General features: G+C 36.8%; 2 protein-coding genes and 1 long non-coding RNA gene across 4 annotated transcripts in view; 2 read left to right on the top strand and 1 right to left on the bottom strand.

The window, feature by feature from the left end:
• Positions 1 to 567: 567 nt before the first annotated feature.
• On the top strand, positions 568 to 1,899 carry LOC146452025 (uncharacterized). The gene is made up of 2 exons (XR_014859847.1): positions 568 to 617; positions 1,082 to 1,899. It is a non-coding gene; the product is annotated as an uncharacterized LOC146452025 (long non-coding RNA).
• On the bottom strand, positions 1,782 to 6,076 carry LOC146452024 (26S proteasome non-ATPase regulatory subunit 9-like). 2 transcript variants are annotated; one of them, XM_085098271.1, is made up of 7 exons: positions 5,937 to 6,076; positions 5,740 to 5,842; positions 5,480 to 5,602; positions 4,848 to 4,918; positions 4,056 to 4,157; positions 3,768 to 3,856; positions 1,782 to 2,598 (listed from the first exon to the last, which is right to left on the bottom strand). In XM_085098271.1, the coding sequence occupies exons 1-7, from the start codon at positions 6,030 to 6,032 to the stop codon at positions 2,574 to 2,576; spliced, it is 609 nt and encodes a 202-aa protein (XP_084954397.1). In that variant the 5' UTR covers positions 6,033 to 6,076; the 3' UTR covers positions 1,782 to 2,573. The 2 variants fall into 2 exon arrangements, with proteins under 2 accessions (XP_084954397.1, XP_084954398.1); XM_085098272.1 differs by having other exon boundaries at positions 5,949 to 6,033.
• A 58-nt stretch (positions 6,077 to 6,134) lies between these two features.
• Positions 6,135 to 12,641, top strand: part of LOC146452022 (intraflagellar transport protein 57 homolog) — an 11,529-nt gene continuing 5,022 nt past the window's right edge. The window contains exons 1-11 of the mRNA XM_085098266.1: positions 6,135 to 6,406; positions 7,944 to 8,052; positions 9,110 to 9,163; positions 9,371 to 9,424; positions 10,004 to 10,068; positions 10,251 to 10,341; positions 10,693 to 10,770; positions 11,026 to 11,148; positions 11,258 to 11,329; positions 11,988 to 12,068; positions 12,574 to 12,624. Coding sequence (XP_084954392.1) covers positions 6,246 to 6,406; positions 7,944 to 8,052; positions 9,110 to 9,163; positions 9,371 to 9,424; positions 10,004 to 10,068; positions 10,251 to 10,341; positions 10,693 to 10,770; positions 11,026 to 11,148; positions 11,258 to 11,329; positions 11,988 to 12,068; positions 12,574 to 12,624 — 939 coding nt within the window. The 5' untranslated portion in view covers positions 6,135 to 6,245. The remainder of the gene's footprint in view (positions 6,407 to 7,943; positions 8,053 to 9,109; positions 9,164 to 9,370; positions 9,425 to 10,003; positions 10,069 to 10,250; positions 10,342 to 10,692; positions 10,771 to 11,025; positions 11,149 to 11,257; positions 11,330 to 11,987; positions 12,069 to 12,573; positions 12,625 to 12,641) is intronic.

Below are 12,641 nucleotides of genomic sequence, written 5' to 3'. Positions count from 1 at the left end.
TATGATGAGGTGTCAGAAAAATCATTTTGGAACTATTATTCTTACATGATAACCATCTGTATGCCAAATGCCAGAACCGATTTGGAATCATTTGGATTTCACAGCCAAATTTCCACTTTGCATAGTTTTCAACCAAATCCTTCAATTATTATTAGTAATTTAATTTTATTATTTAACCAAAATGTGTACTCATTTTACTTGGCTTTGCTTTTATTCATTTTTAAACTTATTTAAGCTGAGGTGTTCAAAACAGAAGGGTAAAGTTGCAATAAATTATTGTATGTTTCTAAACAGGCAGTTAGTTAAGTGTAATGAAAAAATGTCTTGTTACAATGTACCAGCTTAAAAAAATGGACATTCGTTTTCGAAAAATTTATGTAAATAACTTAGCTGAGATAATTTGTTTGTAACCTTATTTTACATGTGAAAACGTTTTCAGAGCTTCAAGCAATTTTTATACTTGTACATGGAATTAAAAGTCTTGTAAAAATGTTTTGGGTTCTGTCCACACATTTACATTCATAAACACATATTTTACTCTACATTAAATGTAGCTTACATGTAAATTTTACGTGTAAGCCTTCAACCCACATGCAAAAAATGAAGAAATCTTTATTGTAAATGCATATGTTTGAAAATGATTTCCAAAATGGTTATCTGATTAATTTGACAAAACATTTCATGTAGTAAGTACGAAAAGCATATTTTTGCAAAAATTGTCATCACTGTAAGAAACAGACAGTCTAAATACAAGGCAAAATCCAAAGTGGTGGTTTTTCTAAGCACGTTCATTAAAGGTTTTCAGTGTTTTTTAATCATTTTAGCATTTTTGTGTGGGTGGGTGAAAGCAATATGTATTTATCTGGACAGATGGGTATGTGATTACGAACATAAATGTACTCATGTGAAGGGGGCCTTAATTTTTATGGCATTTTTCTGTAAGAATAAATTCTACAGGAAAAGTAAGAGAGGCTGCAACCCTGCCTCCACCTGAGAAATTAACAATTCAGGAAATACCTTATTGTTACTACCATTTCTATGAAATCGGTTCTAACAGATTATACCCCCCACATCCCCCTAGGAAGTGCCCCTTTCCTAGAATCCACCCCAACATTATAAAAAAAAACCCACTGGCATACTATGAGAATGTGTAAATATCAGATTGTGTGGTGAGGATAGTGTTAGAAAGCTGTAGTGTAACTGCGTGGAAAGCTCATTTAATGGTTTTTAAATGATATCTTTCACTTATTTAATCCCATATTATATAGTCTGTAAGTACAAAAACCTTCATCTTCAGTGAAGTTTCACTGTCCAGTGAAATGTAGTTTCAAATAGTTACTTTCTCACAAGCCTTTAGTTAGCAATAATTAGAATTTATGTAAAAATGTCACATTTAACATCATGATAAGTTTTTGCATCGTGGGAAAATCGAAAAAAAATCTGACCTCCAGATCAATGGGATTTGAACCCACGAACCTCAGTGATCTAGTCAGATGCTCTAACCACTGAGCTACTGGAGACTCCATGTTATTTTGTTGTGCCTATTTATCCTTCTTGTGGTCTTTTGTGATGTGCCTAATGTCAGATCTCTGAGGATGAATATGAATTCCATTCTAAGGGTTTAATTTGCTGAGACGTAAATCCAGAGGTTTCTCTCTAGATACATCTCAGCAAGTTTAACCTTTGGTATGAAAAGAAGCTGTTGCAAGCCTTAAATCACCATCATGATGATAACAATAATCTAGAATAGTGTTACTTAACAGTTTTGATCACATTTTAAATTTTATTTTACTAAATCTAGTTTAAAAGGCTCTGAATGTTGCCTTAGAAAAGCAAGTTAATTCAGACAATGTTAAGCCAGTGATGTTAATTTCTGCACATAGTATGAAGCTACCAAAACGACCAAATCATGCAGAATATTGCCTGATACTTACATGTACATTTGTAGCCAACGAGGCTGTACGCTGAGTGGCTAAAATCAGGGGATATTCCACAGGATTGAGCAGCATAACATTGTTTTATTATTCAATACAATGACAAAAAATTTCTTTGCAGAAAAGCTGGAGGCGATCTTATTTTGTCATTTTTCTCCCCAACACACAAACTTATGAATTATTATTTAACAATTAGACGGCAAGCTCAAGGTTTCTATCAGCTGATAGTTCGCCCCGAGCCAACTATCAAAGGCGATAGAAACCGAGAGCGAGCCGTTTAATTGTTTTAGTATACCTCAGTAATCAATCTATGAAGCAAAAAAATCTGTTTATTTCATAAATTTTGATATATTTGTGCAATGATGCATGCTAAATCGCGCGCGCGCTCTGACAAACTGCCGTCTATTGATCGATAGACGGCACCTGTGTAGCCAATCAGATTGCGCACTACGCGATAGTTGGTCGCAGAGGTATGCTAATGCAGGATATCTGTTGACTACGGGCGACACATATTCAGTTCGCCATAACCATACTTGGACAGTGTGTCAATGAGTTGAATAATAATTTATCTTATTGATGCTGTATATCTTGTGAACTTTTCTGTTATGATACAGCAGCGTTTTCCTTGGATCTTACTGTTCATTTCACTGGAACAATGTGGCAGCTGAAAAAGAGGAAATGGAGGTTGATAAAGCTATCAATAACAGAATGTAAAAAGTCCCAAAGGAAGAAATATAAGCTGCAACCTGTAGGGTTTCATTAAGATTTTGAACAGGCCAGTGAGAGGTTAGGGCGTCCTGGCAGGATAGTTAACTTGGATATGTTCTTTTATGATGATAATACCAGTCAGTCAGGCAAAATAGTGTTCACAGACAGTCAATTTCCCCAGTGCCTGGCTCTTAATAAAACCCCTGAACCTGTAGTAGCTTCAATGTAAATGTAACAATCAAATGTAAAAGGTTGTTTGTCAGAATAAAATTCATAAAGACACTTGCGCAAAAGGGACATGTTTCACTATTTGTGGCCAATAAATTAGAAAATATGTTCCAACTTTGCCCAGCTTTGTGTTTTCACGTGTTAAATGTCTGCAACTTTAATTTCTTGTTCACATGTTAAGGCTAATTACATGTACTAGGACTTTTGCCATTGTTGTGGTCGACAATTCTTCGATTTAGTGATGGAATCCTTTGAAATTCAGCCTTCAGGCATTTAAGGTAATACCTATAGATCCAGATTTAGCATACAAAATATGTAACTAATGCACATTAAACTGGGCAAGTTTGGGGTGTTTTACTGAGAACATTAAAGACAAGTTCTCCGTGACATCTGCCTTGTACCTATAGTGAAACTAGATATTTATTTGAGTGATCAATTACTAGGCTCCACCCGAAGGGGGTACCTTATTCAGGCTGGACGTACGTAAGAGGGTACAGCTTTCACGAGCTGAAGTATAGAAAAGGGTAGAGAAAACTGTCATTTAGGTATTTACAAGGGCCTTTCAAAATATCTGGAACAGACCAACTGAAAGACATGCAGTTTTCTACTGTAGTTATGTGAAAGGAAAACCATTTTCTCAGAAAGGTATATACAAGGGTTCCTTATTTGGTCGAAAATGATATTTTAAAAAAGGTAAAGGTTTGGACCTCAGGGTGGAGCCTTTCCAGATAAAACCTTGAGTGTCCCCCCCCCCCCCCCCCACAGCCATCTACACCATGTAGCAACATCAAAAAGTGATCGCAGGTCTTTCAAGGAGTGTTGATTAATGGCAGTGGGGGAGGAAGGGGTGGCCCAAAGGAAGCCTTGATTTTATGAAGTATGAGTCAGATAGTTTACCCTAGAAGTCCTCTTCCACTCCATGTGTTTGGAATAAGTGGTAATATTTGTGTTCTTTCTTCTCTTTCAATGGTAACACTCACTGGGGTCTAAGAGAACAAAAAATTAAAAATAAATCTAAAGGACTATGAATGGCTCATCCTCGGAGACCCAGGGGGAGTTAGTGGGGTCAAAGTAAACTTTAGCCACAAAAATCCCTTTGACCCCACTAACTCCCCCTAGGTCTCCAAGGCTGTGAATGGTTCAGAATGTAGAAGAAGAGCACAGGACAGTCTTGTTAATATTTACCCCTTTGCTGTGTTGTACTACAGAAGCAATATCTTGGAGGTCTTTAAAGTTGTCACTGGTAATGGAGCCAAATTTTGAGATGTGATCACCAACCTTTAAACCCTGCAAAATTAAGAAGCACAGTACAATAGTAATAAAAAAATTATAATAAAAGAGTTGTTAACTGGATCCTCGGATAGTTTGAAGGCATCCACTCTCTCCTTCCATCCTCTTTTTACAAGAAATGTTAATTGGCTATGTGGACACCAAGAACAGGATCTCTCACCGAGGATAACAAGAAAAGGAAGGGAAGGATAACAGACAAAACTGAACGAAAGTGTTGGACATGCATATGTGGATGGAAGATGAACAATCCAAATATGACATTAATGTTCCTGATTGATGATTTTCTTTAGTCCCATCACCGGCTTTCACCCAATTGCTTGATAATGTACTGACGTTGTAAGGACAGTGTAGATGTTGATCTCTAGAGTTTGGTGGTAAATTAAGACTATTTCCAAGCCATTTGAAATTTTTTTTTAACGGTTCACCCAGTCACTGTATCCACTTAAAATTATTCAGCAGCCGTTCTCTTCATCTGTTTAAAATTGTTCACCATAACCATTTCAAATGGCTTAGTGAACCGTTCATTGTCTGTTCACTAGCCGTGCATTTTTCCATTTGAATGGATACCATTAGGATATGTTTTCATGTGAAAGGTCACAGTTGATCATTTACTGTAATCTCATCAGCTGTCTTCTTAACAGTGCAATCTTATTGTAAGGAGAAACTAGATGTTGGGAAGATGCTTACTGCTTGCGATGATGGTGATCCTTCGGCTACTGAATCAACTCGAAGAAAGGCCTTTAATTTAGATGAACTACCTGAAACCAAGATAACAGATGGATGCTATTGCTTTTATTTTATTTTACAGTCAGAAACAGATTAGGGAAACCTTAGACTGTAAGCAATTGTACTTTTTCCTTAGATCATGCACGCAAAGTGATTTTAAAATTATGGAAAGAAGAAAAGTGAATGAAGAGGGCTCACTTTGCTTGCGTGATCTGAGGAAAAAAGTACTGTATGACTGCTTGCAGTCTAGGGAGACCTGAAACATGTTTAGATAGTGTGAGCACCCTCCCCCCAACCCGCTATACCTGAAAAAAAATTTTGCGCATTTTTCCAATGTTGATTCCGCCAACTATTCTTTATTTCCCATATGCATAGACAGTGTTTTATTTTTCATTCAATTTAACATTACATTAATTTTGTAGTATGTTTCTCGCATCTTTTCAAAGTGTGACTAAGTATAAACCCTATCATATGAAAACTTCACATCATACAACTTGGTCTTTATCTGGCCTCATCTCAGTTAAAGAAGAAAATAAAAAATAAGATTTTAATTAAAAAAAATAAAAGGCATCTTGGAAACCTGCTATACAAACCTTCCACTGTCTTCTCCTCGTGGCTTTGTTTTTGATTCTCTTTCTCTTCTCGTGCTTGTGCATGGATTTCATGAATACCTTTTTCAATTTCCTTCATTAAAGCTTTATGGTCATTTTGTAAACCTCAGTATTACAATGCAGAAAGAAGAATGAGTCAGCAAAAATTAGATCACCACGTCAAGATTCAGTCTCCAAAAAAAAATTAATTAAAATAATGACAATATAAAATTGACAGAAATGTACGAAAATAATTTTCTTACAGATTATCCGATTTCTTGCCACTCGCACGGCATAAACATCCACATCCGATCGAGGATAATTATCCTCGTCTATCAACTTTTCATGCATCCCAACTCCCTTTTGCTGCAAAAAGGTTGCAAAAAAACTCAGTTTCATTCGACCCTTAGAACAACCTTACACAACATAAACTTCGCGATATTCATGACAAGGGCCTTACAGAGTCTAAGACCTCTTGGAACTCCTTGATTTCTTTTTCAATTGCATCTTTCTTTGCCATTAACTCTTTCACTTTTTTCGTAGTTTCATCCGCCATCTTGAAAATAAACAGGTCAGTTGTAGGACGCACGGGCTCAAACTGAACCCAGTCCTCCGTTGTCATCCCTCTCTCTTTGGTAAATGAAAGCGAGGTTAATTTCTTCGAGACGAAAAATAACATGGCAACTAGAGCGTCCGTAATGTAGTTTTCTTTGCGAAAAATTGTCGTTTTAGTCATCTTTTGGGGTAATCGAAGTACGAAGTTTAAAGAATGGAAGGTGAAGCTCGCCGAGGCGCCGATGCTGGGGCGGATAACGCTTCCATGGGCTATATGTTGACTGTAGGAGTTATGGAAGAAGTTCTGGAAAAACTGAAGTTGCTTGACTACGAGACGGATTTCTGCAAGCAATGGGGGTTCAGACCCTTGTCAAGGTAAGAATTAGTTCATCTATGCAATGAAATGAATATTTTTTGCATAAAATATTCATTAAGACGCTCAGTATTCGTAATAGTAGGCGGTTTACGGTCGTTTCGCTACAAAGTCGTTTCGCTTCAAGTCGATTCGCTGCAAATATAAGTCGATTCGCTGCACATATTAAGTCGATTCGTTACAACCTCATGATACTCGAGGTCGTTTCGTTACAAAATACTATAACGTATATATTAGCTTAACAAACCTTTCATAATAACACGGCTTGACCGAACACAAACCCCCGTTGTAATTGTAATTGAAACGTACGTACCCAAACCTCCAGACTTTCTAAAAGTCCTTCGCTTCTCGTTTCCGGTTTGGTAGTAGAACAAGGCGATTTCATGTTGGTTTAGTTTATTTATCAAGACTAACGAGACTATAAATACATGTGGGACTTCAACTACAACTCAAGCGCATATTATCCCTTCGATCAAGAAATACAAATACGATCAATAATGTCGTGTAACTCGATGTAACGGACCTATGAGTCCGCTTGAGATAATTTGTTCAATAGAATACTCCAAATTTACACCGAAGATATTACATGTTACATACGAAAGCTAACATTATTGACCTTTGGGAAAACTGGGTAATACAAATGATTCCATCGATCGAAAACTTTGGGAACACTCAAGTTTAATTCTGTAGCGAAACGACTTTGTAGTGAAACAACTTCACTGAAGCGAAACCACTTTACATGTGCAGCGAATCGACTTCTATTTGCAGCGAAACAACTTGTAGCGAAACGACTTTGTAGCGAAACGACCGGACTCCTAGTAGGCATGCTGAAAATTGGTGTTAAAAACGTAAACGTTAGTACATGAGACCCCGGGTGATACACTTACCACCTGTCTCTTTATCACCAAACAGGACACTTCCTACTTTACTGATCCCAGCAGAATGTAAGACAGCATATAATATCAGTTGTAAGCCCAACCCTCCCCCCCTCCCCCCCCCCCCTTACCTCACCTTCACTGGTGGGCATACTACATATAAAAGCCCTGGTAAAACGATGCATGATTAAGTCAATGATAGTCGATGATAGTCAAAACTACCATCAACTATTATCAACTATCAAGTGGGTGGTCAAATGGCTCAAAGAAACTCGTGATAGGAGACAAGTTTACTGTGAGCCTGAAGTGTCAGACACCTGCCAAGTGTAAACATGGCACTGTGTTACATGTAAGTCACAAAACTTCACCTAGATGAATTTTTGGCAGAGAAGGAGGGTGGCAGCCTGCTTCGTTTTTCTTCAGATGTTGGAAAAACTAACAGAAAATGAATCTAAAGAGTGCTGGTGGAAGAGGGGAAGTACAAGGGAGTGGATCAAAACCAGACTTGAACCAGCAACCTTCATATCAAATTCACAGTATATGCTAACAGCGATGCTATCATGTGTGATATAAATTATAACTATCATGTCACAGATATCTTTAGTAATAAGGGAAGGAGAAATTAAACTTTATTGCTCACAATTACTTTTTCATTTGTTGTCAGACACTTCTTTGCTATGCCAACCAACCCAGGAGAGCAGTTTTTTACCTTCACATCTTTATCTGCCTGGCTTCTTACATGCTGTGGAAGGAACTTTGAGCAACCACAAGAGGTGTGTGTAGTTAAACTTGAAACTGGTATAGAGCGGTTTCCAACTGAGTGTCGTAAAACCAATTTAACCAAAGTAATTACTCTGGCCAATCACAGCAGAAGTAAACAACACAATGAGCCAATCAGAATTCAAAGCAAATACATGTAAAATGCATCAAGTGCGGGAAAACGCCTACAACCAAAACACAATAATTAACCAATTATTGGTTTTAGTTTGGATTCCCATTGGTTGAGAAAGTGCCGCAAATTTTGTTAACCAATCACAGAGCATAGAAATGTAAAACCAAAGCAAATGCGAAATTACTTTCGACACGCAATTGAAAAACGCTCTATGTTGTGGTTTAATTAATTCATTAATTTATTTTTTTGCTTAAAATTTTTCAAACCAGTTTAATTTTTATCTATGTCCAGTATTCACTACCACAATCTGAGACAAAGGGAATAAAAATCAAGCTGGTTTGAAAATTTTTAAGCCAAAAACATTTCATGTCAAACCACAACATTTATGTGGTTGCATAGGACAAAGAAGTGTGGGAGGGGGTGGTACCTAGCTGGGAGAAAAAGAGGCTTGAACTAGGAGATAAGCAACTGTTAAAGGGACATCAAAATGGAGAAAAGGGGTAAAAAATTGAAAGCATTAAAACCAGTCCAGTTGCATTGTAATTTTTTTATTATTTAACAAAAGTGTGGAGAAGCAGGAATCCCCAGGGAGTGTGAGTGAATAGTCTTTCAAAAAAATACACTTCTTGTCAAATTTGAACCAACAATTTCTTGGGTCATTAGTCTCAATTTTTTTGCATGATGCCATCTCTCAGAGTCCTAATTTCTTTTGCAAGGTTAAGAAAGTCCTGGGCTTGCAAATGAGTTGGCAGTCTCACAAAGTCTCAAATTTACTATACACCAGCCCACCAAGAAAGGATATAAAAGTGGGGAATTTCTGATCGCCTGTCTCTTTTACCTTCACCACTTATCTATACAGTAGTTTTCATAATATTACATAGGTGAACAATGCCCAGTTATTTTTAAATTGTCTTCTGAATTTTTTAATTTTATTTTAGTATGATGACCCCAATGCAACTGTATCAAACATTTTGGAGGAGTTGAAGAAATTGGTAAGAAAACTCTCTCAGTCTGTCAAATTAATATTGTTTTGTACAGTTTAATGAAATTGTTCATAGATAGTTCAATCTATGAATTTTAATAGTTTTGATAGGATAGGTTATCTTATGTACTTCACAAGACAGATGTAAATTACAATAAAACGACTTGTTGATAATAGTATTTCAAAATGTTTATAAATTTTTGTTGTTTTATTCCAGGGGGTCTCGGCAGACTTTCCTCCAGCAAAGTTAAAAACAGGATCAGGAGAACAGGTAGAATAATGCAAATTCTAGCAGTTACAGCTGTAAGACACTGTTGCACTAGGCAATTTTTGTTGCAACTTGTCTCGCAATTTTGTTGCGCTGTTGTGGCACAAGTTGCATGAATCGTTGCCTAGTAAAAGACACTCGGACACAAACATGCCTCCTAACGTTTTTGTGTCAGTCACTGTTGCACAAAGTGGAACTGACTTCTTCTTCTCACAACAATTGTGGCAACAAAAAATTGCAAGACCTTTTTTTCAGGGCAACAATTTGTGCAACTTGCATCACAACAAAAATTAATTGTGAGACAAGTTGCAAGAAAAATTGCCTAGTGTAACAGCGCCTTAAATTTTGAAACAAGCAGCTTAACCTCATTTTGTGGGTAGGTTATACCCTGTGAATATACCAGTCAAGAAAAGCTCTAATGTTGGTCATCATACACAGTACCAAACCATAGATATTAACCCTGAAATGTACAATTTACTTCCTTGTTGTTTTTATATGGGAGCCCCCCCCCCCCCAGGGTGAATATCCAGTATATCAGACTTTCCCCATTAAAATCAATAAATAATTGAGTTATCTTTATAGGTTTGCTATGTGATCGATAAACTTGCTGATGAGGCTTTGAGGGCCAAGACATTTGCATGGCAGAAGTAAGTTGCTCTGTGTTGTAAAATACCTTGTCATAGGAAATTTTTGCAGCAACTCACTTGACAAAAAATGTAATATGATGTGTTAGGTTTTTGGATTTCAGGAATCATGCGAGGGTGATTGGATTTTTTTTTATTTTTGATTTTATCTTGTTCATAGGCGTTATGTTTTTGTTTTTTGCAAGGCCACAACATGCGCAGGAAGACTTTGAAGAGGAAACTATGGAAGATGATGAAGCTGAATTGACACTGAACAAAGTAGAGGAGGAAATGATGGTAATCAAACTACAAATTCTCCTTACAGTCTGTTTTACAATTGTACAAATGCTAGTTGTGGGAAACTGTATTTGTTGTCGGTTAAAATGAATCCCAGGTTAAAATGATTTCAACCTAGGTTGATTTGTATATTTTTCCTTTGTTTCAGATTTAAATTACCCAACCTTAACAAAGGAAAATACAAATCAACCTAGGTTGAAATCATTTTAACCTGGATTCATTCTAACCCACAGCATATGTTCATCAAAAAAATGATTTCCATTTGATGATTTTATTTTCTTTACGTACCTGCTTGACAATACAGTAGAAGTTAGATGCTGATCAGTAAGTATTTGATTTTGAATATCTCAGGACGAAGCAGAGGAAGAAATTGAAGAAGATGACAGTTACCTTGATCTTGCAGGAATGAAACAACAGTCTCAGATGAATGTAAGTGTCAATTACTTATATTGAGTCTTCACAGTTTATAAAATTATGAAGGTCAGTTTTTTTTAAGGACTTCCCTCACCCTGAACACTAGACATACTCATCTAGTGATACTACTGGGGTCCAGTTGTTCAAAAGCGGATTGATTTAAAGCAACCATTCACTTTGTTACAGTAAAATGGGTCATACCTAGAATAAAGTCATTTTGTAATTCTTAATTTCTCCATTGACCAAAGAAACATTCCTTCCTTTCTGTAGGACATTGCTGACTCTGCAAAGCCTGACTCTGTCATGGAATCAACTACAGATGCCGCTGAGTGGAAACTTGAAGTTGAAAGAGTTCTGCCACTGTTGAAAGTTCACATAAGAACTGATAACAAGGTAAACTGGACATTACTGCAAACAAAATGTCTGTTTTCTTAGGCAAGCCACAATAGTCTCTAATTTTATTGATACTAAACATACTAATGTTGTTTTCAATGCTTGTTAGGACTGGAGAACACATTATGAGCAGATGCAACAACACAGTGAAGGAATCAAGTCTTCCCTGACAGAAACAAAGGTACAACAAATAGATTGGAAAATGTAAGATCTGAAGAGATCCATATTTAAAATGCTTCATTGCCTCCCTGTCCTTTGGAAGTTATTTGAAACACTGCAACGTCCAGTTAAAGAAATATCCATACCCTCCCCCCTTCCCCCACAGAAGGGATTGGAAATTCTAGAGGGGGTGGGGTAGGGAAGCCTCAACAGCCAAAAATTTAAAGGAAAGTATGATTAGCTAAATTGGATTTCCAGAGGGGCAGGGGGAAAATCTTTTCCTGGGGTGAGGGGTATGGTTATTTTCTGGAACCACACAACAGTGGCCAGGGAACCACAAAATTTGCATGCTTTACCAAGTAAATTCAACTGAATTTTCTGCCTACTTTTTTGAAACTGATAGCATAAGAAATTAGAACTTCCTGAGCCATCTGCTCAAAAACCCTGGAACTGCAGAGCCTTGCTTCATTCATGACGTAGATGAAATTCTTATAATGATTTGGGGTAAGTGATTGCTTAATTCAAGACTTAGATGGCAAGACTAGCATTCTTCTGTGAGTTCAAGACTTTCTTAGCTTTTCAAAAGCTATCAAAACTCATTGTATTGCTCCATTAACCAATTCATGTTTCAGATGTGCAATCTAAGGATTCTGTTTAATTTTGCATGTAAATCTTTGTAGGGACATCTTGACAAACTTCATCATGAGATCAGTAGAACACTCGAGAAAATATCCAGCAGAGAAAAGTACATCAATAACCAGGTAACTTTGAACATTAATATTCATCTCAAGCAAGTCATTTGTCAAATTTGGCAGAAGTTGTTGACAATATGGGTGTCAATTCCAAAAGCATGCTGGATTAAGACAAGAAAAAAACTGGTTTCTGTAAACTGGTTGCCTTGCGTTTTAAACTCTAAGGTTATTTCAGGTATCCAGTACCCATATTATTTGTGTGTTACATTGCAAATGCTTTTTGTAGACTCTGGGGTAAATAAAATTTTGTTTTTTGTTGTTGTTGTTGTTGTTGTTATTAAGTGACGACCTCATCACATCAAACTACTGACCACTAGTTTTCAGTTAAGTTGCCACACTCTTTGGTGTTGTCAAAGGACTCAAAAGTTAGAACCTTGGTTCACAAAGAGAGGTTTGACTTGAGTGAAAGGGTATGACATCTACATCTGTACAAAGATAAATCATTTTATCATGTGCTGTTAACTCAGAAGGACATTGGTCTGTTTTCTAGTTTGTTTCTCTCTCTTTATAACAGCTTGAACACCTGCTGCAGGAGTTTAGAAGTCTACAGGACAGTTTGGCTGAGGTATTGCTGTTTTACAC

The sequence above is a fragment of the Pavona decussata genome, unplaced genomic scaffold (assembly GCF_977016875.1).
Source record: "Pavona decussata unplaced genomic scaffold, jaPavDecu1.1 SCAFFOLD_381, whole genome shotgun sequence".
In the NCBI taxonomy this organism is placed as follows: Eukaryota; Metazoa; Cnidaria; class Anthozoa; order Scleractinia; family Agariciidae; genus Pavona; species Pavona decussata.
The sequence above is the reverse complement of the archived record's forward strand: the minus strand, read 5'-3'. Positions and strand labels throughout refer to the sequence as shown.